General features: G+C 34.9%; 1 protein-coding gene across 2 annotated transcripts; it reads left to right on the forward strand.

Moving 5' to 3' along the window:
- The first annotated feature begins 12648 nt into the window (after nucleotides 1-12648).
- Nucleotides 12649-23073, forward strand: LOC125682065 (photoreceptor-specific nuclear receptor-like). 2 transcript variants are annotated; one of them, XM_048922450.2, is made up of 7 exons: nucleotides 12649-12820; nucleotides 17478-17720; nucleotides 19560-19686; nucleotides 20244-20599; nucleotides 21674-22045; nucleotides 22154-22324; nucleotides 22680-23073. In XM_048922450.2, the coding sequence occupies exons 1-7, from the start codon at nucleotides 12787-12789 to the stop codon at nucleotides 22916-22918; spliced, it is 1542 nt and encodes a 513-aa protein (XP_048778407.1). In that variant the 5' UTR covers nucleotides 12649-12786; the 3' UTR covers nucleotides 22919-23073. The 2 variants fall into 2 exon arrangements, with proteins under 2 accessions (XP_048778407.1, XP_048778408.1); XM_048922451.2 differs by having other exon boundaries at nucleotides 12662-12820; nucleotides 22154-22286.
- Nucleotides 23074-26314: the final 3241 nt, after the last annotated feature.

The raw sequence follows: 26314 nt of genomic DNA on the forward strand, positions 1-26314 counted from the left end.
GTTTTCCCATTGAATTTTCAAGCAAAGATTTGTGAATAATGCAAAACTAAAGGTTGTTTCTTAGGAAAATTTTGCAATAAATACCCGGTTATGGGTTTTTAGCAATAATGAAAGATTTACAAATAGTTTTACGAACCTTGATAACAGTTTGGGCGGGGGTATCCTATGTCCTTGAAAAAGGAATTAGAATATAGACGCTTCAGTGCCACTTACAAATGTCTAATCTTTAGGATTTACAACCATTTCCTTTGTTTTACAATGCAAAATATTTCGGATATTTCAATTACCTGTTGTAGAATACGCGTGATTTCTTTTATTTTTAAAAAACCTTTTTTGTGGTAAAATTGAAGAAATAATGTTGATGTATATTTAAGAAATAAGATATCATTTTTGAATGTTGTTGGGATATGACATGAATTTGGTTACGTGATCAAATCCTATAACGCCCGAAGGGCGTTATAGTAGATTTGATCACGTACCAACTTCATGTCATATCCCAATAACATTCAAAAATGATATTTTATTTCTTATATTTTCTATTTTGATTTGTGTTCTTACCGAGCTTCCATGATTATGTAGCAGATGACCAAAATAACGATCGTAGAACACAAAATATAGTTCGTTAGTTTTATCGAATAAAAAATTAGGAACAATATAAAAGAGAATATAAGATAGAAATATTTAATTGAAAATGTTTTTAAAAAAGACGAAACATGTGTAAAATAAAGGTAATTTAGAGCGTAAAGTTAAATGAAATGACGACAAGAAGAGCGGAGCAAACTACATCCGTGATGTGATTTGGTCGCGATCAGCGATGGAGAAACTGGTGTCGGTCTAGCTTACTAAGTTGAAAACGCTTGTTGATCACAGATTTCGACAGAAATTCAAAGGATCTGAGAGAATTGATGGTGGATATGATGGGTCAAGTTAACGTTAAGCTCTTAGTCAGGTTTTTGGAAAGAAACAACGGTATGTTCATCGTTAGGACTCGTGGTAAACGTAGCCATGCAGGAGACGATTCAAGACAGTAGGACAGATTTAGACAAAGTGCAGGTAGGTTGCGTCTTTTATTTACCTTCAGTGTGTGTAAAAGAAAATAAAAACGAACTGACGGAGTTTTTGTTCACTTGAGAAATTTCTGTTGTAGGATTTTAATGAAGACTATCTCGCACCGGTACCCTGACATGAACATCTAAATTTTTCGAGCCTCGAAACCAGCCTTGTTTATGATCATGCTGAGTCATAGCCGTGATGGAAGTTGCCAGGAAACAACAGGTTAACTTATCATCATAAAGTAAATAGGCTTATAACTCTGTCTACATGTCTTCGCTTCCAATATCATAGAACTTTATAAAATTGTCATGCAGAAGTTGAAGACGGTATTTAAAACTGTATAAAATGAAACAACAGAATGATATGTTTAATGTGTCTCTTTTATAAATTGATGAAATTCTTGTTTGTTTACAAAATAAAATATGTATAAATATCCTGTTGCGTTTGTTTCTCTTATGATATCATTGCAATGGCGGATCCAGGTTTTACGAAGGGGGGTGGGGGTGAAAGTCAAGTATGAGCCAAAATACTCAGCCATTTTGGGTGCCAATCTGGAATTTTACTCGCACTATTTCTGTTATCTAAATTTATGGCGAGAGTGGGGGGGGGGGGGGTTCTAAATCCCCCACTGCATTGCATAAGCAAGAACCCAGGTGAAAATACAGGAACTGACTTTTGAAGCGGTGATTGTATTCATACGCAAGAACAAACTGATCACGTGACCAAATTCATGTCATACGAAATTGAACATCGATTTCATTAGTACTGTCATATGAGGAAGTGCATTGGCAAATGTAAATATTGTGGGACCACTTGCAGATTTGATATTGTCAAGAAACTATGCACGAAAATGACCCTTATTGCTGACTTCTGCATGAAGCCACACATTTAATACTGGGTTGTTTGTACCATGCTAAACGGATTTTACTGGAATCATACATTTCTCATCAATTAAATACATCAATGAACATTGTAATATTTTGACCCGATATATATGTATATATTTTTTTCAAATTATCTGTCTTTCCTATCGACATTTGAAAAGCCCAATATCTCATTAGCATTGTAGTAAAAGATTAAAGTCTCAAAGCCGCAGTCCATGATTTCAACCTGACAAGCTAGTCTTCATGAAATTTTCAGATTTAAGAGGGCTGTCCAGGATCTTCGCTGGATTAAAACCATTTCAATATTGTGCACAACGAGGTTCATGATGTCAACATTTTCACTGATGCAACAAACACCGTGCTCGCATATGAAGAGTTGAAAACAAACATATTCAATACTTTGGAAAGTTCGTCAGATCATTATGCAGTATGCCCTTTACGACAATGTTTTGTTAATCGTGCTACTCAACCTCTAACATAACCGATTTCTCATTCATGTCTCGTAATCAATGATACTTTTCTACCGTAAAGCCGGCAACTGGATAATATCTTGTCTCATATTGGTTTAACCTAACACTATAATATAATGCATTTTTAAGCATATAAACGCCGGTATGTTTTGATCGAATATAATACGTCATATTGCTTTTCCAAAATTATGGGGGGGGGGGGGGGGAAATAAATTCATGTTTTTATAAGTAAAATGAATGCAATTTACTGTTTGGATTTGATTTATTTTCATAATTTCTATATCAACAAAACAGTAGGGGGTTAATTATATATGGAGGAGTGATACATTTCAACTGTTGAACATCATTTTAAAAAATTACGAATCAATTGTTTTAAAGGAAATTTATATTTGTACTTGTATATCACCCCATGCATCCATTTATTATCTATTTTTATTCATTTATTTACAAATGTATATGCATCAAATTTACATCCTTAGTTACATCGTGTGAATATGGGTGACTGGGGGTAAATATTTATGCAATCAAACTAAAACGACCCTTGCATCATCTCTGTGTCGATCCTTTTGCATGTAAAACTTATACGGTACCAATTTTGATGCACCAGATGCGCATTTCGACCAATAATGTCTCTTCAGTGATGCTCAAGTCGAAATTTTGGAAATTCTCTTATCACGTTTTAACACTGGACTGCATCTAGTAAGATAAATAAAATAATGTAAATATAAAAATAAAACCGGATGTAGTATTATTTTATGACTTACTTTTCATATTGTAGGTAATTATTCCATCAAATCGCAAAGTAAATGGGATTTATTTGTTTTGTCAGTATCGATTTTGAGTCCTTTATTATATAGGTCGAAAACAAAAGATGTCCGTTTTCGCATTAAAAAATCAACGGTGCATTTGTTGACATAGAAATGGAGTAATACACATGGAATCTTATAATATAAAGTGAAATTTTGTGTCACAGAGCAATTACAAAATCAAGAATAAAGGACTAGATTGCAATGAAACAAATAAACGAGAAATTTCGGTAAAAGCGTTAATACCGGTAGGTTGAAAGCACGGCGCACAATTATAACAGTATCAATACTACAGCTCCAGGATACGATAAGTTATATTATGTATATATTACTATTTATTAAAATTCTTCGAGTTACTACTAAGAAACTCCGAATCTATATAGATACCTAATTTGCATACTAACCCCTTGTAAGAGAGACTAGATAATACGCAAGATCGTAAATACCGAGTTATCGGAACTCTCTTGTAAAGAAGTCCGGAAAAGCGTGTTGATCTTGGGCAGTTTTGTTTATTCAAACATGGCATCGGAAGACGATTTAACCTGTGCATTCCACAATTAAAAGCATTTTTAAATGAAAGGTGTGTGAAACGTCTGGTTACAGAGAAAATGAACTCCTGAATTTAGCTCGCGAAGCTATAGCAGTGGGGGAAAATCCACCTAATTTCCATTAAAATCTTTCATTTGTGGATATATTTCTGCGTATTAGGTTTCTTTCTTGAATCATTACTACAGTCTACTGCAATGCAATGATAGTGCACCATTGTTAAAATCAGGTGAATCGATCACGACAAAGTTGCAGAACTGGTATTATTTACCAAGATGCCCAAATTTTCGCATACTCTGGGTCTCGCGAGACTTTGAAAGGGGAAAATAAAATTTAAAACCAAGACGGAAAAAGTCGCGATCTTGCATATTGTACTCATTATATAAAATGCACTTCCTTCGACTTTTCTTTAATTAATCTTCACTGGTTGTTATTGAAATGAAACATAACGCAGTTGCCTGTCACTCCCTCTTTTGTAATATTTCCGTGAATGCGAACTTCAAAGCGCCTTCTGGGGGAGATTGTTGCAGTGGATCGATACTTTGTCAGCACCTCAATATAGCTGCCGACTTAAACGCCACCGTTTGGGAAAGAGCGATAACTCTTACAACACTCCCCAATATCTTCGTCTTTCTACCTATGGAATGTCCTACATTATACCTATCCATATTAGAAACCTCCCTACTCGTACCTCATTTACAACTGCTCTTAAAAATATGTACTACACACAACCAAATAAACGTTTTAATCAGGGTAAATGCTAAGAAAATATCTTGCATTTCCAATTAAGAAATAATGCCACTAATTTAAATCTAGATCTGCAATTCTGCATGGCCATTGTTTAGGAGATGATGCTACTTGTGATATGTGTGGTCATCATACTGAAAATGCATTTGTGTCAAGTTTTCAGAACAAAAAACTACTATATCAGAGTCTATCAATGCAACTGCGAGTCCCAATGTCACTGACGTCATTTCTGAATGCGGATGAGATTCTTAGTTTCAAAGACAATGGGTTTTCTTTTAATGTTCAAAAATTCCTTTTGAAAACCACATAATTTTGAAACATAGAAGTGTCTGATTGCACAAATTATAGAAGTATAATCATATATTGCATATGCCTGATGTTTTCCTGTGCATCGGTACCCCACCTTTTTTCTTTTTTTTTTATTTGATCAATTTTGGTTCTTTTTCCTTTCTTTTCTTTAAGGTTTTTTTTTTTGGTTCCCATTCCTCCCCCTCCCTCTTTTTTCCCATTTCTCGGTTTTGTTTAGTTGACTAAGCATATGAAGTAATGTTCTGTATTCACTCAAACTCCCTATATAATTATTGTACTTTTCATGTTATAATCTTTTCACTTCATGTGTCCTAAATTTGAGACATTATCATTAATTAGTATAGACGTTGTAATTTCTCACTTACATCATTATGTGGACATTACCTTGTACCTTAAAAGAGAAGATTTATATAGGCTTAGCCTGCTGCCTTGTTCTCATCATGTTTTACGTAATAGTATATTGTTTAAATTAATCAAACCAAGATAAACTTTAGAATATTGTATGATTGAAAAAATCTTTTCTTTAAAAAACTCTTAATCATGGACTACGTTACCATCTTCAGCATATTTTGCAAAAAGCTTTAGAAATTATCTAGCCCCGGGGCTACAAACAATCAAACAATTCTAGAAAGAACATAACCACCAGTCGTCCATTGACGTACATGTAGTTACATATAATTGACATTTTGAATAAAACTCCGACAAAGAATTCGATCAAAATAGACGCATCTTAGTCACATATATACGTAGAACAGAAAACATTCCAACATTTCTCTTAATTAGTGGTAAGATGAAGAGGTGTAGATGGACTAGACAACGAATGAAGCGGTCATTGAGGTATGATTGTTAGTATATAATCCTGTCGTCAAGGAGCGGGCTGTCGAGCACGCGCTAATGGCCGCCGAACCAATCCCGTATTATCCAATGCTCTCCAATTAGAGCTGAATTCCAGCTCTTGACGACTGGATGTGTGGTTTAACATGGAACGTCATACTCTCCATTGTTGCTATCGTCTGCTTTACAATGACACTTCTGCCATTGAATTGAAGCAGACGTTTGGTCCGTGATTCTTCTTCACGTCGACGTTTGGTTTTTGATGGAGGAGAAACCAACATCAATTATCTTCGAATTATTTGTCGTTTACATAGTCCTACTTCTGACTGTGGTACTTGGGCATGCGCTAAACTTTGTGAACTCATTAAGCAAATGATTTTAAGTAAAAGGAGGGTTTCCTAAAGAGCCTTTCCACTTGCATCGTTTTTGTAGAACACCATACTAACATGGATACATATTTAGATTGTATTGAACAATGTCTTTATGCTAGTTTTCCCATTTGACTCACACGTGCTACAGGTCTTGATCTTTACCAAACCTTGTCCACATTGTTAGCAAATTCTCGTCCTCAAAGTTATATGTACAGCTTCTAACATTTCGTTTTCATTATCAGAACATCTCACCAATTTCAACCAAGGTGTTAGACATACTCTATTGTTGATTCCACATCCACATCCGAACTCTGTTAGAATGAAAATGGTAATACTAATGTCCGGCGCGTTCGTTTAGAAGTAAAGATCACGGGTTCAAATCCTGTAGCGAACATTTTCATTGTTGTACCTATTATAGAAAAAAAAACAATATTTCTTAATTAGTGACATATATTTAGCAATCACTTTTTAATTAAACGAAAACAATTATTCTTTGGCTGTAATGAATTAAATATCTATAAATCTTTCTTCGTTGGCTTTCTAGGACATGCTTATAGGAGTATACGTCATTGACGCTAGGTAACACACATACATCTGTATACGTCATTGACGCTAGGTAACTCTCACAGATATCTGTATACGTCATTGACGCTAGGTAACTCTCACAGATACCTGTATATGTCATTTACGCTAGGTAACACACATACATCTGTATACGTCATTGACACTAGGTAACTCTCGGGTATCTGTATACGTCATTGACGCTAGGTAACACTCACAAATACCTATATACGTCATTGACGCTAGGTAACCCACAGATACCTGTATACGTCATTGACGCTAGGTAACTCTCACAGATATCTGTATACGTCATTGACGCTAGGTAACACACATACATCTGTATACGTCATTGACGCTAGGTAACTCTCACAGATACCTGTATATGTCATTTACGCTAGGTAACACACATACATCTGTATACGTCATTGACGCTAGGTAACACTCACAGATATCTGTATACGTCATTGACGCTAGGTAACACTCACAAATACCTATATACGTCATTGACGCTAGGTAACTCTCACAGATACCTGTATATGTCATTTACGCTAGGTAACACACATACACCTGTATACGTCATTGACGCTAGGTAACTCTCACAGATACCTGTATATGTCATTTACGCTAGGTAACACACATACATCTGTATACGTCATTGACGCTAGGTAACTCTCGGGTATCTGTATATGTCATTGACGCTAGGTAACACACATACATCTGTATACGTCATTGACGCTAGGTAACTCTCACAGATATCTGTATACGTCATTGACGCTAGGTAACTCTCACAAACACCTGTATACGTCATTGACGCTAGGAAACTCTCACAGATACCTGTATACGTCAGTGACGCTATATAACTCTCACAGATACCTGTATATGTCAGTGACGCTAGGTATATTTCAATGACGCTAGGAAACTCTCACGGGTACCTGTATACGCCATTGACGCTAGGTAACTCTTACAGATACCTGTATATGTCAGTGACGCTAGATAATTCTCACAGATACCTGTATACGTCACACTTCGTTCTGCGGATTCGTTATACCTTCTAAAGTCACGCGCTCGTACTAAACTGTATGACGAAAGACGGTTTGATAATTCTTCATCAACTCTGTGGAACTGCCTCCCGTTGGATTTTCGTGTCGAAGACTCATTAGCTGTTTTTAAAAACAAACTTAAAACATATCTTTTTAAACTGTCATTTAATCTGTAATTGGGTATTTATGGATACAGTTATTTTATTTTTTTTTAAATCACCTCAGTTTAAATATCATTTATGCCTTTTTCTCTGTATTTCTTGTTCTTTGTTTTAGTTTGTTTTATTGTGTTTCATGGAAAGCGCTTTAGAGTAATTGTCTTAATTAGATAAAGCGCTATATAAATGTATAATAGTAATAATAATATTGTCGCTAGGTAACTCTCGGGTATCTGTATATGTCAGTGACGCTAGGTAACTCTCACAGATATCTGTATACGTCATTGACGCTAGGTAACTCTCGGGTATCTGTATATGTCAGTGACGCTAGGAAACTCATAGATACATGTATACGTCATTGACGCTACGTAGTTAGAGCTTTCTTTCCAGACTATAGCCATTCTACTGTTGATCATATATTCGTTTTACATATAATCATTGAACTATTTAAAATTAGTAAAAAGAAACTCTATTGTGCTTTTATCGATTACGAAAAAGCATTTAATTCTGTTTGGCGAATCGGCCTTTGGAATAAAATTTTTCTAGATGGTAACATAAGTGGAAAATGTTTTAGAATAATTAATAATATGTATAATGGAATAAAAGCACAGATAAAGTTTAATGGTGATCTTTCAGAACCATTTTCGTGTCAACTGGGAGTCAGACAGGGTAAAAATATATCCCCATTTCTATTTTCCATTTATTTAAACGACTTGTAATCATTCTTAGAAACAAATAATGTTAATGGCTCACAACATATTTCCGAATGTTCTTGAAAGAATTGCACATCTACGAAACACTATTCATTCTCTTATATGCTGATGACACTATAGTATATGCCGAATCACCTGAAAAGTTTCAGAACGCTCTAAATTGCTTTGAGTATTATTGTGACGTCTGGAAATTAAAAGTCAATGCAGATAAAACTAAAATTATGATGTTTGGCAAGGGACATACGAATAAGAGTTACCTCTCCTTCACATATGATGGTTTCAATTTAGAAGTTGTAGACAGTTTCAAATATCTTAGTGTAACATTTACAAATTCCGGAAGTTTTAAAATTAATATAAAGGAAAGATTTGATAAGCTACAAGAGCAATGTTTAACGTCATCGCAAGATGTAAAGAACACAGCTTATCTATAGATTGTCAGTTAGATTTAATCCACAAAATAATACAACCAATTTCATTACACGGATGCGAGATATGGGGTTTCACAAAAACATATTTATTGAAAAATTGCATTTAAAATTATGTAAATATATATTGAGTTTGAGTAGTAAGACAACAAATGGAATGATATATGGGGAACTTGGGAGATACCCTCTTCTAGTAATAGTCAAGATAAAACTGATAGCGTTTTGGGCGAAACTTCATTTCTCTAGTAACAATGATAAATTGTCCGTTAAAATATATCATTTAGTTTATAAAAAAGACATCAAATAGTTAAAATTTATCAAAAATATATTGAATGAGTGTGGACTCTCATATTTGTGTACAACAGAATTTATATATACATGTAATCCAATTTGGGTAAAACAGGAAGTTAAAAGAATATTAATGGACCAATTTATTCAAGAGTGGAGGAGTAATATCTATCTTTCTCCCAAATGTTTAAAACAGACTTTTCAAAGTATTCGGGAATTATCTCACTATTCTGCCTCGAAAATACGCACTAATTTTATGTAAATTTAGATGTAATAATTTTAAACTACCCATTGAGTGTGGAAGATGGAATAATTCTCCTAGAAGTCGATGGTTCTGTTATTTATGTAATCAAAACAAAGTAGGAGACGAATTTCACTAAATTTTGAGTGTACACAACATAATTTAACAAATGCCAGAAAATCTTTATTGTCAGAAAATCTAACAAAGAATCCAAATATTATAAAATTCCACAAACTATTTACATCAACAAATCTTGCAATGCTTAAAAGTTTATGTAAATTTCTATTTGTTGTAAAGGAAAATGTGGACCTTACGTAGCTTTGATAATCTCATTAGGATAAAACTTGGTCTCGTGGTAATGTTCATTTGTTGAATCAATGTTTCTCCACTTTATACATAGTAATATAAAAATATTTATTCCTGTACATGTTGTATACGCAGTATTCTGTATTTTCCGACCTCCTCTCTGTAATGTATGACTGTGCATTTATGGGAATAAAGCATTGATTGATTGATTGATTGTACAACGTCACAGACATTTCGATATACTCAGTACGGAAGTCATCATAGACAACTATTATTATTATGGGGAGATAACGCAATCAGTACCACAGAAAATGAAGAATTATTTTCCTATGTTCAGTTATTTATAAAGAGATCTGGTCGTTTTTAGTTGATGGAATTTACATAGCGATTACTTTGTACGTACTACATGCATATATTAATTAATTGTACATACATGTATATATTAATCAATTGTACTTATATATCTACAGATATAATTATTGATATAATTGCTTTATGAAAGCTAATCATTTTTGACATTTGATATACCTTTGTGTTTCATTTCTTGAACATTATCATATATGTAATCAATTGTCATATAGGAGAGGGCGTTCAAAGTTTTAAGAACTTGTGCTCAATCCGTTTGTAATAACATCCAGACAATAAAATATGTTCAAATCAACTATCATACTTCCTTTTACAGTGAGGCGTCTTCCTCTGTATATTCGATACCCTATAATTCTAGTATATTACATGGTTATTGATGTACATGAACTGTCGCTAATGTTTTTGTATGTCTTTGTTTTATGCATTATTCAATATTTTCATGATAAAGTAAACTAAAACGACTTTGTGTAAATTCCCAAAAACAGTCGCCATGATGCGGATTGGTCCCTGGACAACGCGCTCACCATGTGTACACGCTATTCATTAGGCCACCGCTATACTGAATAGGGATAAATTGTATGTATTAGTGGCGAATCCAGCGTCACCTCCCCTCACAAATATGATCCCTTTTTTATAGAAATTTATCCATAAACTAAAATGTGTACGTCTTATTTTGTCCGATTTTGGTTTTTTCAGGGGGTTTTGCCCCTGGGTCCCCGCCAGGGCTTTCCCCTGGACCGACCGAGGGCCTCAAGACAATCCCTAGACACTCAGTCGTTTAATGCGCTTCCCTCCCCATTAAAAAATATCCGAATCTGCCGATATAAAGAAAACTGTCCAGATAAATATATCTAATTAACACAGAAATGGGGAGCTATAGCCATTTTTGATAATTATGCACCAATAAATAACAATCTAATCTATATCGTGCTCAAAATAACGCTTTGAGAGAAGTCTAATATTTGTCCAGGTCACATCTGTACAATAGACACATATGGAGTCTGTGTTACTTATGATTGTTTTTCTGTGATCATATATTTGTACCCTGAAGTCACTTTCGACAATGTCAGGGTCACTAAGAAAAGTACAATATTTTTATTCCATCTTTACACTGTTGACTTATTAAATGATTATTCTTGCCTGTAATGTTTATTATGGTTTAATTTGTGATGTTACTCAGTGGCGGATTCAAAGAGAATGGGGTTGCAACGAAGGTGTCCTTTTGTAAAATTTCGTTAAACCACTTTTAATAAAAATGATTCTATGGTTCAATTTTTGCCATTTTGGGCTCTTCATTCTTCCCCCTTTTTGGGCAGAAAAGGAACGAACTTGGATCGGAACATCACTCCTTTGAAATTTTCTGGATCCGCCCAAGGTCAGTTATCAAAGTTCCAGTTGCCTCATACTTACGAGACACCACATGATTTTTGCATGTTTGATAATTAAATCGATCGCATAATACGAAAGGCCAATCATGCATTAATGGCTTTTCTGTTTTTTTGTGAAACAAATGTACCAAACATTTTTCGTCAAGAAACTGTATTTACGTTTCTTTCAGAATGATTGAGAATTTCATGAATTCTGTGAAAATTAAGATTTATATGTATCTGCTATATTTTCGATAACTTTGTTTTAATAAAAAATATATCTTGGATATAAAGTAGGTGGTTGGTATGATTATTACTTAGAGACATTTTACACAGATATGGGATCGACGTCAAATGTGTCATTAATCAATATTTCCCTGTTTCAATGTTGTTATGTTTATAATGGTATTCGTTTATTTTCTATTTAAATGCCGAATAAGACAGTTTTCTCTTCTTACTTTTATTAAAAATCGACAGCATTCTGTGAAATGTTTCTATGTGATTATCTAATTATACAGATGTTCAAACGTATGTCGATAGATGCATTAAGGGCATTTTTATTTTCATTTTATCTTTGTGCAATTTAAAGTTTTAACATTTCAAGTTACACAATTTAAAAAAAAAAGATACATGCACATTGATATAGACCACATTGCTTTGGTGTATCATTGAAAATACGAAGCTAGCTAGAAACTGTTTGAAAATGTGTGTGTGCTATCATCATACACAATGTCGCAGATAAATAGAAAGGCTGTTCCGCTATGTCCACGTGTCCAGTGGGGGACGAGCTTTCACCTGTCCACTATACTCCTCAGGTAACACCAAATCTAAATCCTCAATTTTCTGATCAGGTGATATCAACATTAATCTTCCTGTTAATCCCTCTCCAAACTCCTCATATTCCCCCACTGGACACTAGACAGAGCATTCAAAACCGCAATGTCATATAATCTTGCGATAATCTCGGGTAACTTTAGTCTTTACCATAAATATAAAATCCTTATAGCTAAAATATTACATGGTTAAAAGCCGTCATCAATAATGGTTAATTAAAGAAAGAATGGGCGATTACCGCAAAAGTTATTAAAATATCACCCGCCGGAGAATCGTCGATGAGGTGACTCCGAATACAATCAGCCAATCAGACGCTGGATTGAAATGTCATTCAGCGCTCAAGTTTCACGAGATTGACGCGATCATCGCTAGGTTAGGGGTGAGGAGAAATCAGCACTGTCTGTTGTGTATTACAACATTACACCTGCAACTTCCAGACATAGAGTTCCACGGGTCAACGTTTTAAAATGAATCCGGTCCTGTCGCCTGGAATGATCAGAGGTACTTACTTTGACATTTTTTGGTAAAAAAGTTGAGTAAATAATTTTATTTTATTTTTTTTCCCCATTCCCATGCGGTGCAAGTTCCTCGTTATTATCGTGCTGGCCTCGAGCTAAAATTGCTGTGTTCGAAACGAATTCTCGAAGCTTCCATAGCTCTTAAATTTGAAGTGTTACTTGCTATTGTTGAAAAAATTTATTAGAATATATTTTATCATGTGATATATACAATTCGCGGAAAAACAGGAGTAGGTACAGTGTATTATCTGCTTTACGAGGTCACGAAAAGTATTGAAGTTCTTTTAAATTTTGAACTTGACTGACAAAGCTGAATTTCATAGAAAAATTGTCGGCTAAAGTATCCTAATTAGATATATAATAACAAGAAAAACCATTTAGCTTGTTCGGTACTTTGGAAAACTTGGTTCTAATCCTCTTGATTGTATCAATAAAATATTCAAATAATATCACACTTTCACAGCTGCTTGAGCCTTTTCACTTTTTTCTTTTCGAAATCACACTCTGTGCATTCTAAACTAGCTAGATGGGGGTTTTTTTATTTCAAAATTAATATATATAGAGTGTTGTCAAAAAGAAAACAAAGAAATATATATATTTATATATATAAAACACGTAACAGGAAGGAAGAATACTTTTAAACCATCACGCAAAAAAATTATGTATCTCTGTCACGTAAATAGGTGCACAAATTTAAGATGTTTTGTGAACCAAACATCAGTTGTTTTGCTGAAATTTATTTCAGAAAGTAACGGTAATCCTTAACAGCATTAAATTAATCATAAATATGAGATATTGTATTATATTCCAAAGGACGAGATTAAGGACAATAGGGTATGCTCTCCAACATTATATAACATCATAAGACGGTGATGTAACATTTCATAAAAGTTCCTCTCAATGCGCACGAACTCGTGGGGACATGGTAAAAATGCCATAATATTGTGTAAGTGATACATGTACGGAATGAAAAAAACTAAAATAACAACTTATTAACTCTCCTTTTCATTTCATATAGCATTTGCTCCATATCGGGTAATAATGATATTAGTGTTTGGTTACATATTAGCTAGTAATACGCTGCGGGTTAAAGATGCATAGTGACTGTGAACCTGAACTTAAAAGTTCTCGCAGGTTTCATTGTAATGAAAATAAATTCTTGATTATTATCAAAAGTTAACTCTTGGTTTGAGCATAATATATTACATCAAAGTGCAAATGGTTTGGACAGAAGTCTTCATAACTTGAGTTTCTCTTCTTAAGTATTATCTGCGCAAATGCTACAAAGTAGAGAAAACATTATATATACGCTCAAATATTGAAGTGTATATCAAACAAAGTTGAATTTACAAATCAGTTTACTTACTAAAGCATATAGCAGTTATATCTTCTTCCGGACTCTGGATTTTTTTTTGATTTTTTGATTTTTTTTTTGGGGGGGACAAGAAAAGAAATGCATACTAGTAATGCCTTTTGGTGTAGGTTTCATTTTATCACTATACATGCCTTAGCTTTATTGGCCCAGGGCTGGTTCCCCGAAAGCGGAGGGTGGGGTGTATCTACATAACCAAATCTACCCAGACTATCAAAGGGTCAGTTATATCTTACATGTACACTAAAACAGATTGTACATACAAAGAAATAAATTATAATCATTTTTCTTGAATTCCACACGAGCAAAACGCTTTATTTTTGCATGCATTATAGTTTTAAAAGTGAAAAATAATTAGAAGTGAGATTTGATTGTTTTACACAGCTCGTGGTGTACTTTTTATCGTGTTTTACACTGCTCTTGGTGTACTTTTTATCGTGTTTAAGCTGTGAGAACTGGAAATTATCGGCAGTATCCATTTCAAAGGAAATAGCTGAAATATATTACTGTATTTTAAAGTTTTAAGTTCATATGCTTGTTGTTTTCATATTTGTTGCCAATTTACTGTTCCTATTTGGAAAAAAAACAAAACATATCTATTCATAAATTGTGTTTGGAAAAACTAATTATGGATACTAATTATCTGCGTGATAAATAAAAGCAGTTTGAATGCTCTGAGAATTAATTGTCATGGGTGATATAAAATGTTAGGTTGTTTGTTGTTTCTAAAATCTGGTAGAGTTGTAAATGAATAGTTAACCCCTGTTGCTTTGAGAGACTAGAGTCAAAAGGCCCGCTCAATCACAGCGGGGACCTGCTTAATCTGCATATGACCTGCGACGTCATGGGGTGTTGGTTTTTATAGTGCTGTATTTCGCTTTCTCTCGTGTAAATAAACACTTGGAACAGGTGTTGTCCGTGGCTTACGTTATGTTTACTTCTGTTCTATTGTAAATCCCATTTTCGACTTTTCATATTTGTATGAGGTCTCACATAAATTCAATATTTTCTCAGCAAGAAGTAGTTATTGAGAAATTTTGCCTTAAACTGTTAAAGGGACTGGCCTGGGTCACTTTTTTTTAAAGGACCCCCCCCCCCCCCCCCCCCATTTTGTAAAGCTAAACATTAAAAATATAACTCATTTAAAGTTGACAATCAAAATCTTAGACCTTATTCATGCAGGCATTAGAGCAATATTTTAGCCTTAACTTTGCATTATGTAATCAAGGTTATACATTATGACAAAGGTCATTGTAGAGAGTTTATCATTTGTTGTGTGAACAAAGATTGAGGTATGTTACCGTTTACAAAGTTTTGAAAATATATGGTTATTTTGTTATGTTTACAAACAAACTAGTGGAATATTAATTTTGTAACTTAAAACATTCTAATGTTACATAGACACCAGTTTTAACTTTTGAATGGCACATTTTACCTAAAGAATACTTGAAATGTGATATAATTATATCTTAAACTTTGATTGATAATCATACATCTTTGTAAACAATAACATACGTTTAAATGAGGTATTTTATTGTATATAATATATACAAAAGGAACAGAATCAAGTTCGTACTATTTATGAGTTCTTCTCCTGTAATCTTTGTTTACACGACAAATAATAAACTCTCATAATAAGATCCTATCATAATGTATAAACAATATTTTTCAGAAGCCTCCTTTTAAACACATTAGATAGTAAAATTTGATCATTAAACGTGAACAACAAAATTTTGGGGGAAATCATGAATATGTCTGTAATTTGCATTCTCACATTTTTTTTTAATTATATTTTTTTTTTTACATTTTAGCATTTTTATTGCATGCATTCTAATATCAATTTCCCCAAAAATAGCTATTTGCTCCAAACCATTATTTTGGGGGGAAAATACACAAAGTGCGAAGAAAAAAATGAAAAAGAAACAAGGTAGATATCTATCATTTAGTTATTTTCCGAATTGACTGTTATTTTCCGATTTGACTGTTTGTTATTTTCCGAATTGACTGTCATTTTCCGAATCGACTGACTATTATTTTCCGAATTGACTGTTATTTTCTGAATTCACTGTTATTTTCCGAATTGACTATTATTTTCTGATTTTGCTATTATTTTCCGAATTCACTGTTATTTTCCTAATTTACTGTTTGTTATTTTCCTGAATTGACTGTTATTTTCCAAATTGACTGTCTGTTATTTCCCAAATTTACTGTTATTTTCTTAATTGATTGTTTGTTATTTTCCGAATTGACTATTTGTTATTTTCCGAATTGACTGTTATATTCCGAATCGACTATTATTTTCCGAATTGAATGTTATTTTCTTAGAAGAAAACAATCCACATCTGAAGTTTCTTTCCAAATGTTTCTGTAAAATAGTTATAAGTTTATTTCTTGCTCTAACAAATATGCTTTGATGATAAATTAATGAGTACATGTATTTTTGATGTATGTGATTTAAAAGAACAACCTACGAGGAATATATATGCAGTTCTTGATTCATTTTAATTTAGTTAAAATTACAATGGTGAATATCTACACATTATGGAGAGTGGATTTTTAAGACAATGAAAATATTAATTTGTATACTACAAGTAATGTAGATAGCTATAGTAACTTTATCTTTATGAAGATCAGGAAAAGAAAAGAAACAAAAGGAATTTTTTTTAAAAAAAATAATGCAAGAAGTCTCATTATCATACTTTATCATGAACGAAAATATCACAACTGAATTTCTGTGACTTATCGTCTTTTTCTAATATTTGATGTGTAACGAGAGACCGGGAATTTGTGAAAATATGATTTTATATGCCCAGTCTTTATTTGCCATCAATTCACAATTGTGGGTATACATATGTAATATACATAAAGTGCAATATCGAATGAATGAATTACAGCCACTACTGTTTTTACCTTTACTATGTATGTAATTAAATCATTTGTTAAAGTGGAATGTGTGTACAGTTTCATTCATACACATACCCCGGTCGTCGGAAATTTACGCAAAGTGAAAGTATTTTAAAATATTTTTGAGCGAATTTCAAGTGTTTCATGCATGAACAGGGCTGGGTTTTTATTGTAATCATCACCTTCATCAAACACAATTTTGTCGAGAAATTGAGCGACTACAAAATTTCTTAAGTTGCCAAACCAAACACGTTTTTAGTTAGTTTAGGATTTATTTTTTTATTTTTTTGCTAAGATTCGTTTATATTCAATAAATGTTTATTAACATCTTATTTGGTACATGTGATTTCTTACATTTTTCTAGATTCCGATCAACAAGACAGAAAACCGGAAATTCTTTGTTTTGTTTGTGGTGACAAAGCTTCTGGGAAGCATTATGGCGTCCAAAGCTGCGATGGTTGTCGAGGGTTCTTCAAGCGCAGCATCCGCCGGAGTTTGGAGTATGTCTGCAAGGAAAACGGAAATTGCGTGGTAGATGTAGCGCGTAGAAACCAATGTCAAGCATGTAGGTTCCGGAAGTGTCTAGAAATGAAGATGAACCGAGATGGTAAATTGTTAAAAAAAATCTTTTAAGGTCACAATCAACGTTTCTCCATAGTATATTATTTTTACAACTCACTTGTATCCTATAGCATCCTATCTTGTTTCTACAACAAACAACAAAAACTTGGGTATATCACGAGGTCTGTTTTAGAGTTATTTCCGGTTGCGCAAGTAAACTCTTAAGTATTACGGAAGGTTGTATATATGGAAAAGTACAGAAAAATAATTTGATCAACCGGAACTTGAACCCGGAACCCTTGCATACTAGTCAGGTAATCTAAGCAACGTGTAACCTGGCCGATGTACGAAGCATAGTTATATTAATCTAAACACATTTCCGAAATCATACAAAAACTCTTCATATCAAGGAGATAAAAATAGTCTTAAAATAAAAATGACAGATATGTTGCGTGTGGCATATAAGTGTACAATGTTTTTTGCAAGGAAATGTTTCAGTGGCTACTTCTAGTGACTATGAACGGCAATAGGGTACTCACAATACCTTTGTCAGAATTGATGGATGGTTATAAAAGTGCTTGAGGTTTGGCTTCTACATGTAGCTTTTTTTCTGCAATTGGTCCGGGTGTATTTGTCAACCAAACATCAGGTAATCGTGTTGACTTCACCTGTGCTTTCTCAGAAGACTTCCCGATCCGTCATCTCGAGTATGCCTTTCTCCGGAGTGATCAATCAGTCGGGATCGGATATCCCAGGAAAAAATGCTATGATCCATAACAATTGCGAGTTCTAGTGCTTAGGTCAATATAAACCTTGTGTAATGATGAAGAAAAATCGTGTCTCTAGTGCGATTTCCAAACCTTACTAATATGTACAGCTCCAAGTGGGTCCGCATCGGAAGATAAACAAATACGTTCCCATCGAATTTGATGATTATACGTTAAATCCGGATCGATCTTGTGTCGATCAATCTTATTCATATTTCAATTTATATCTATATTCATTAAAATGTTTGAATAAGCATTAACTTCTACAGATGTGTTTTATAGAATTTATCGTAAAAGATTAATAATGTATATCAAAATGAAATAAGAGAGACTCCCACCAACGAATTCGAAACTAATCAATTATGAATAGAGCAATTTATAGTCGCGGATCTCAAAGGGGCGTTCGGTGATCAAGTATCAGCATATTGTCTGTCAAAGCTGGAAAGTTTGTTGCAATATTTCTTTGTTATAAGAGATTCGGTTGTTGTATGATGAACATATTTCAAAGCCAAGTTTGCTTAGGATTTGTTAATTAGACCATACGCTGGCTGACGACAAAGCCCCTCACTGAGAGTGACACTCTATTGACAAAACCATTCTCGTTTCACCTGTCTGCTCTCACTGCGCAGGCGAGATTTTGTGAGCGCACACGACCAGTCGAGAGGTTTTGTATACAGATTACCGAATGAAGTATTAGAAAAATATTTAACGAACGCCAGCTCCTGGTGTTAAATGGAGCTAATTTGTAAATAAAAGGTAATTCGATAGGCCCAATGCCCACTCAGATCATTAAAAGGGATAGTACTCATTTGATTAGCATTCAGCATTCAACGAAATTTTGTGTTATAAAACGAATTTTACATCTGTGCTAACCTACAAGTTACCCCTCTGCATGGTTCCTAAAAGTATCATGCTTTCCAAAGGTTATTACATGGATTTATAAAGAAATATTGATATGATGTTGTTTGCATGGCGCAATGTCTTTGTGAACATCTTAATAGTTTTTGTTTCCTATTGATATATGCACGTAAAATTTTACTAATTGGGTACAGGTAAATCCAAGGAAAGACAATCTACATGTATTGTAGCTATTAGGAAACGTTTTCTTAATTTTTCAGCCGTGCAGCACGAGCGGGCTCCCCGATGTTACCAATACAAGAGAGACAACCCTGAACACTACAGCGAACCCTTAAAGAAATCTGCCCCATTCCCTCACCACATCGGAGACTTGTTCGAGCGACAGAGGTATGTATTAAACAGGTTTTTTAAAGCGACAGGAAATCCATGCCAAGACTTAAACTGAATTAATTCCGTTCCTATAAACTCCGAATTAAACATCAGACATCCTTCATAATTTATAGCAACCCAACTTCAGAGTTCGAGCAACATGTTGCTTGTTTACTAATTTTAGATCCACCTCTAATAAAGGATAAGGTGTAGAATAAGGGTCCTTTGTGTCCCTCATTTCTGGCTTAAATTTCAAAAGAGATTTAAAAAGCAAAGAAACTTAGCAAATTTATATCAGGATGATGCCTTAGTAAAGATATATAATCACGATCATGACTATTAGTTCCTCAAACTACAGGATTGTCACAGGTTCGAGCAAATGTAGGGTTTCATCAGAAATATCTACTTCTTTAGTTTACGTTGGAGAACATGGATCACGCGTTTGTTTGAGAGATTGGAACCCCAGGTAGAGAGTGCAGAGAGTATGAATTTATTCATGACAACTCATTTGAGCGTTGTGATGCCATGTTCTCTTTGTTATAAGCTTCCTTCAAAGTGCTGTTTACTGTTTTCAGATGCTATACATACAATCAGATTCCAAATTATGGTATGAACATCGGTTACCACCCAGAATACACCGTCCCTAGATACTCCCCATACATCCCCACCCTCCCAGTCCCCATACCAGATCAAAGACGGAACTACTTTCTGTCGGCAAACATCACTAACGGCAATATTGACATCGGACTCCGACCACACCAGGATATCAGTGACGGAGGGAGTAGCAGCGTATCCTCTACCAACTCTTCAATTAACGGGGGAGATAAAAGTATAAGCCGTTCACCGTCTCCCTCCGTAGACTCCACCCAGAGTAGTGGGTCACCGCAGCGTGATACCAGTCCTGCTCCACGTGTCATTAAGCACGAAAAAGGTACACGTGTATAAAGATACAAATAAATCTCAACTCTTGCTTTGTCTTACGGTAGCTCACTATACCTCTTTATGGCACATCAAAAGATGACGATTTAAATGTTTTGTAAAATTATTTGTATCGATTGATTTGGTTGTATACTAGTATCATCAATGCTCAACTGTATGGCCCGAATTACAATATTTTTTTCCATCTCGTAAAAACGCTATTAAATCATCGCACGTGTGTAGTTATGAGACTGTACGGCCTATCATAAATTATTTCACCTGTTTTAACCCAAATAATTTGATTTTAAATCGATGTTTACAAATAACCGCGCCACTCTGCCATTTCAAGTGACAGTCACGTGACCAGCTCAAACTTTCAGATCATCGGTGGTCTTATCTGTGTAAAGCTGTGTATTTTGTTATAACAGTACCGTACCATAAGTTTAATAGAAATAAAAATATCAAATACCTCTTAGTAATTCGTTTTTACGCTCTTTCAGCCTTAAAACTAGACAGTTGGGTATGAGTTAATACATCATGTTGGGATTCCCCCGACGCGCGTGGGTCTATTTATAGACGTCTATTATGGGATGATTTATATATGTAGCCACTATATTTACTTTCTAAATAATATTCCCACTGTTTTCTTTTACATGCAGATGTTTTCAAGCATGTAATTAAGGGAAAGTTAATTACTTTTTAAAGTAATTAATCTGCTTTAAAGTAAATATGTACAAAAATAATACATGAACATAGGGTCATACAGCTTTAAAGCATCGGACTGATGAACTGCAGATCTCAGTGGTTAAAACATCGGACTGATGAACTGTAGATCTCAGTGGTTAAAACATCGGACTGATGAACTGCAGGTCCATTAGAGGCTATTGATCATATCTACTGAAATGATGTTTTTTAAATCCAAAATGGCATAATTTCTTCCTTTTTGACATCTATATATCATCATTATCTTTCATAATGAAATCATTTCGTGCTGATTTGAGAAACTCTTCCAAGGTGTAGTAAGGCACCTTAAATATTGGTTTAAATGTTTCATTTATTAGAATACCTGTATTTGTAAATTTTGCAGATACGGACATCAAATCGGGGGTAGAAATGTCTTCCCCAGTAAGTTCTAGTACTTCAGTAGCTGACGAAAAAACTCAGCGTACCCCACCCAAAATGGCGCTGCTTCTCACAAGTGGCATCGACCAGAACACACCCATAGTGCCGCCCCAGTTCACAGACAAACCCACGGACAATCCTCTCTACACCAGTCCCTCTAACCAGGAGTGTATGTTTGAGACCACCGCCAAACTCCTGTTTATGTCAGTCAAATGGGCGAGAAGCATTCCTTCTTTTCTCCAACTGCTATTCAGAGATCAGGCCATTCTTTTGGAGGAGTCGTGGTGCGAATTGTTTGTCCTCAGTGCTGCTCAATGGTCACTTAACATTGATATCGGTAAGATATCGTTACCCTTAACTTGTTACAATGTGATCGATCTATTCACGAACCAGGTGAATTGGATTATAATTATCTGACATGTCAGTGCCACTTTTTACCTTGTAGGTTACCTGTTGAGTGCTAACGGATACACATTAGATGGCCCCCACATGGAAAAAACGTCACTGATGTCTGTGCAGTTAAGGCAGGTTCAGGACATCATTTACCGCCTGAACAATATCCGGGTCGATTCAACAGAGTACGCATGTCTCAAAGCTTTACTTTTGTTTAAGCCAGGCAAGTTCTTCTCTCACTCAAACGCATTAAATGGATTCTTGGCAGGATATATTGACTCGAATTTTATTCTCCCTAGCCGTTAAGCGAGGGAGAATATACACTTTGACAGGGAATGCGAGTACATATACCCTGCCAAGAATCCTTATGACGAATATGTCCTACTGCAGAGCAATGTTTATTTTACGAAGCGGTTCAGTATACAGAAATATCGACGCCATTTTATATCCCATCTATTCTTGATAGGGTACATGGCCTCAAATTCCCGGCTTGTCGTCCAATCAAATGCCTAGATTTATAAAACATGTTTACTTTTTTTTGTATTAATATATTCTTGTAATTTCTTCTGTTAATTCAGATGTTAAAGGCCTACGTGATCCGTTACAAGTGGAAACATTACAGGACCAAGCGCAGATGATGCTCTACGATTACGTCACGAACCAAAAACTTGCTAAAACCAGGTTCGGAAGACTACTTTTACAACTTCCCGCTCTGCGCAATGTAAGTTCGCGCGCAATGGAGGAAATCTTCTTCCGGAGAACAATTGGTAACATTCCGATAGAAAGAATTCTCTGTGACATGTTCAAGTCAAGTTAAGTCACACTCGTCTGTTTCCATCACATTCTCGTTACCATGGTTGCTTTGTAGTATTTATGTCTGTGTTATTTTTTGTATACGCTTTAGGAAAGCGTTTGTTGTTCTATGTTTTGGATTTAATAAAGTTTTGTTCAATACAATTGTCGAAAGATGAAGTTGAGAGTCTATCTGTTTATTCTGTGAATGTGTATAAGGTAATTCTAGCTGGAACTACTTTTGACATTATCTGCGATTCCTCTTGACTCTTACCCCTGCTTTTAAATAGTGACATTTTGTGGCCATATTGAAAAGTGGGTATGCAACGGCATCATCCGGTGTTGGTACTTTGCCTACCTTTTGACAATTTTATTTCTCAGATCTAGCCTCCCTGAAGCGAAGATTTAGTAATCGGATGATTATTTTGAAAATTAATCTTGACTAATACGATGCTGTTGCCTTTTAAACATGGACCCAGGTATCTGTGTGCTAGCTGACGTCACTCACAAAGAAACAGAATAGTCAGGAGGCGACCTAATTCAAAGTGATGCTTAATTTGTCTGTGATCGGGCTCTTTAAACCATTAATATAAAAGAGCCGACCCTCCCACCCAATCGCACCAGCTAGATGTCATTCATCTACCGGTATGCCATAACATTTTCAACCATCTTGGATCCATGTGGTATATTCCAGGAATTTAGAATTTGAATTCAGATTTAAAAATTATTTGTAAAGTATATTTCAAGCATTCAGATGACGAAACTGTGTGTGTGCCAGGGGGAGAAGTTCACGGGGTTTCAGTACTTGTCACATATTTACAGCGATTTTCTTTTGTTGTTCAGGTATTGTATCTGGTTATCATCAATAGGGTTTTCTACCATTGTATTGAATGTATGGTTCAATAAATGTAAAATGAGAAGCTTTTAAAATATGTGACAGGTCGGTTATTTTCTATCATCCTCGTAAAATTCACATTATCAAAGAGATGGGCGGCCCTTCTCTCACACGTGTGCTCCGCGCACTCGCGACAGAAGACAGCCCATCTATTTGATAATGTGAATATTACTCGGATGCTAGAAAATAACCATAATATTACATATTGCATGCTATTTGTTTGCATAGCTAAATGATGTTATAGACATTTTTCGGCATAAGCAAGTTGCGATGGCTTAGTGACTAGAACAGCCGCATTTTGACCAGGGGGTCGTGAGTTCGAATCCTGCTCTTATCTTGGCAGAATCAAACCGAAGATGTAAAAAATAATAGGTAGTGACTGCTGTTCCTTCGCCAAGGTTTGATTGAACAACGCGAGTTGCTAGTGTTGTAAATAAAACATGTATTCCATAACATAGTTATTGGAAAGGTTTACTCTTGATATATTTGTAAGTATTGCTAGATGTATGTTTTGATTTCAATATATTGTAGATGAATCAAGTCAATTTGGGGGATGGATTATATACGGTCTACATTTCGTTTAATTTTCATGATATCTACACTATTTTAGTACTCGATGTACATGCATATTGGCAATCTCTATACAGAGTTATCGTTCCCGCTACGCTCCACTAATACCTCTGTCAACGTCTAAAAAGTTATATCAAAATGTACAAAAACTAACTTAGCATATCGAACTGTAATGATAATATCTGAGCAAATCAAACTCTTCTCTGAATTTTTTAAAATCAGAAGATGGTAAATATAAGACACCTGAGCGAATTAGAAGGTTTATATAAATATTCATTCATTCAATAATACTAGTATAATCATGGTATTCGTTGTTTTTGTGAACCTACTTTAAGATTTAAAGCATAAAACTTAAACTTATAAAATTATTATCCATGATGCTATAGGTATATGTAAGTTTTGCCAAGAATCTTGACATTTAGACGTTGACAGAGGTGTAGCGCAGCGTAATACGCCCTCTGGTGAGATATTGGCATATTGGTGTAATGCGCAACTTCCGAGATATCAGCTCTTCTGTGATAGAGGTACGTTCAGTGGTCTGTTGAACGCTTGGGTGGGTACAAGATGTGTACATATATTATAGACTAGCTATGCAAACACGGAAAAAAGTAAAGAAAGTGTAAATTTTGTTTATATCGGCCGTTGGTATACATTAAACTGACCGTATCAAGAATAATGTTTGATTGAATTAGACCATCAAATTGAATATGAAATTATCTTTTATTTCCTCCTCTGCACGAGAACTATTTTAATCAAAGGAAAAATGGTGATTATCAATTTTTGTTTTTATTATTAAACATTAATAAACTTGCTAATATTGTGTGTCCCTGTAGTTTGGGTGGTTACACGATGTCTGATAATCGGCCTCAAGGCAGCGATAAGCATTTGTACCCACTGCGTGTGGACGATGGTACGTTTTGCGTCTCACTGCACGTAAGAATTCCACAAAGGGGAAGAGGTATTGAGGAACTCGGAAATTGCCTATAGGAACTAAATACTGCTCGTTATCAAAATGAACTACCACATATAAATAAATTGTTATTGATACGATTTTCATATCAATCGCCATTTTTCAGAATAGCACTAGAGCAACAGTTGTTATATTCACATTCATGGAATCTAGCCTTTGCGCATGCACAAGTATCACTCTAGAGTTACCTGATCTTCCCAATCAAAGTGTCCTGAGAAGTGAGAGTAGCGAGTCTTTCTGCTAACCGAGGATTCTTGTCAAGGCAGGCGTTGGCTTAATGAAAAGAACCCTCACTCTACAGACCTGATCGTCATGCAGAAGTCTAAAATTGTGGCAGTACAAATTTACATACAGATGGTCTCCATATGAAAAGGTGAAGAAAACGGAGATCAATCTCATAACTCCTATTAAAACAAAACAAAATTAAGAGTAGAACGAACACGGACCCCTGAAACTACCAGAGGTGGGGGTCAGGTGCCTAGGAGGAGTGAGCATCACCTGTAGACAATGACATCTACTGTGAGCTTTCTATCTGGATCGGGTAAACTGAGTAATCCATAGTAAAAGAGTAGGCTCAAATGAGGCGACAATTTTCGATTTAGCTATCTATCTAAATTTCAAATCCATGGCGCTTGATATTGACTTCGCTTACTATAGTGCATGTAACTGAATAATTCTTTATCATTGTATGTTACTGTCATACTAAAACTGCAGTGAAATCTCTCCCCTCTTATGCCAGGTGCTTGCCCAACCTATGTTAATTGTCTTAAGAAGCGGTGCCGGAATCGAGAATTGAACCCGAGGCCTCCTGTCCTCGAAGCGAGCGCCCTAACCGCTAGGTCACCACTTCCGCTAGATAATACTACTAAAAAAAGAAAAGTTGCTTGTCAAGTTACGTAATAAACCTGTCTGGACATGTAACATGTACATAGTGTTTGCTGAACATCTGACAACAAAGATAACCTAAAGTGCCCGCTGATGTTATA

The sequence above is a fragment of the Ostrea edulis genome, chromosome 2, assembly GCF_947568905.1.
Source record: "Ostrea edulis chromosome 2, xbOstEdul1.1, whole genome shotgun sequence".
Taxonomy (NCBI): domain Eukaryota; kingdom Metazoa; phylum Mollusca; class Bivalvia; order Ostreida; family Ostreidae; genus Ostrea; species Ostrea edulis.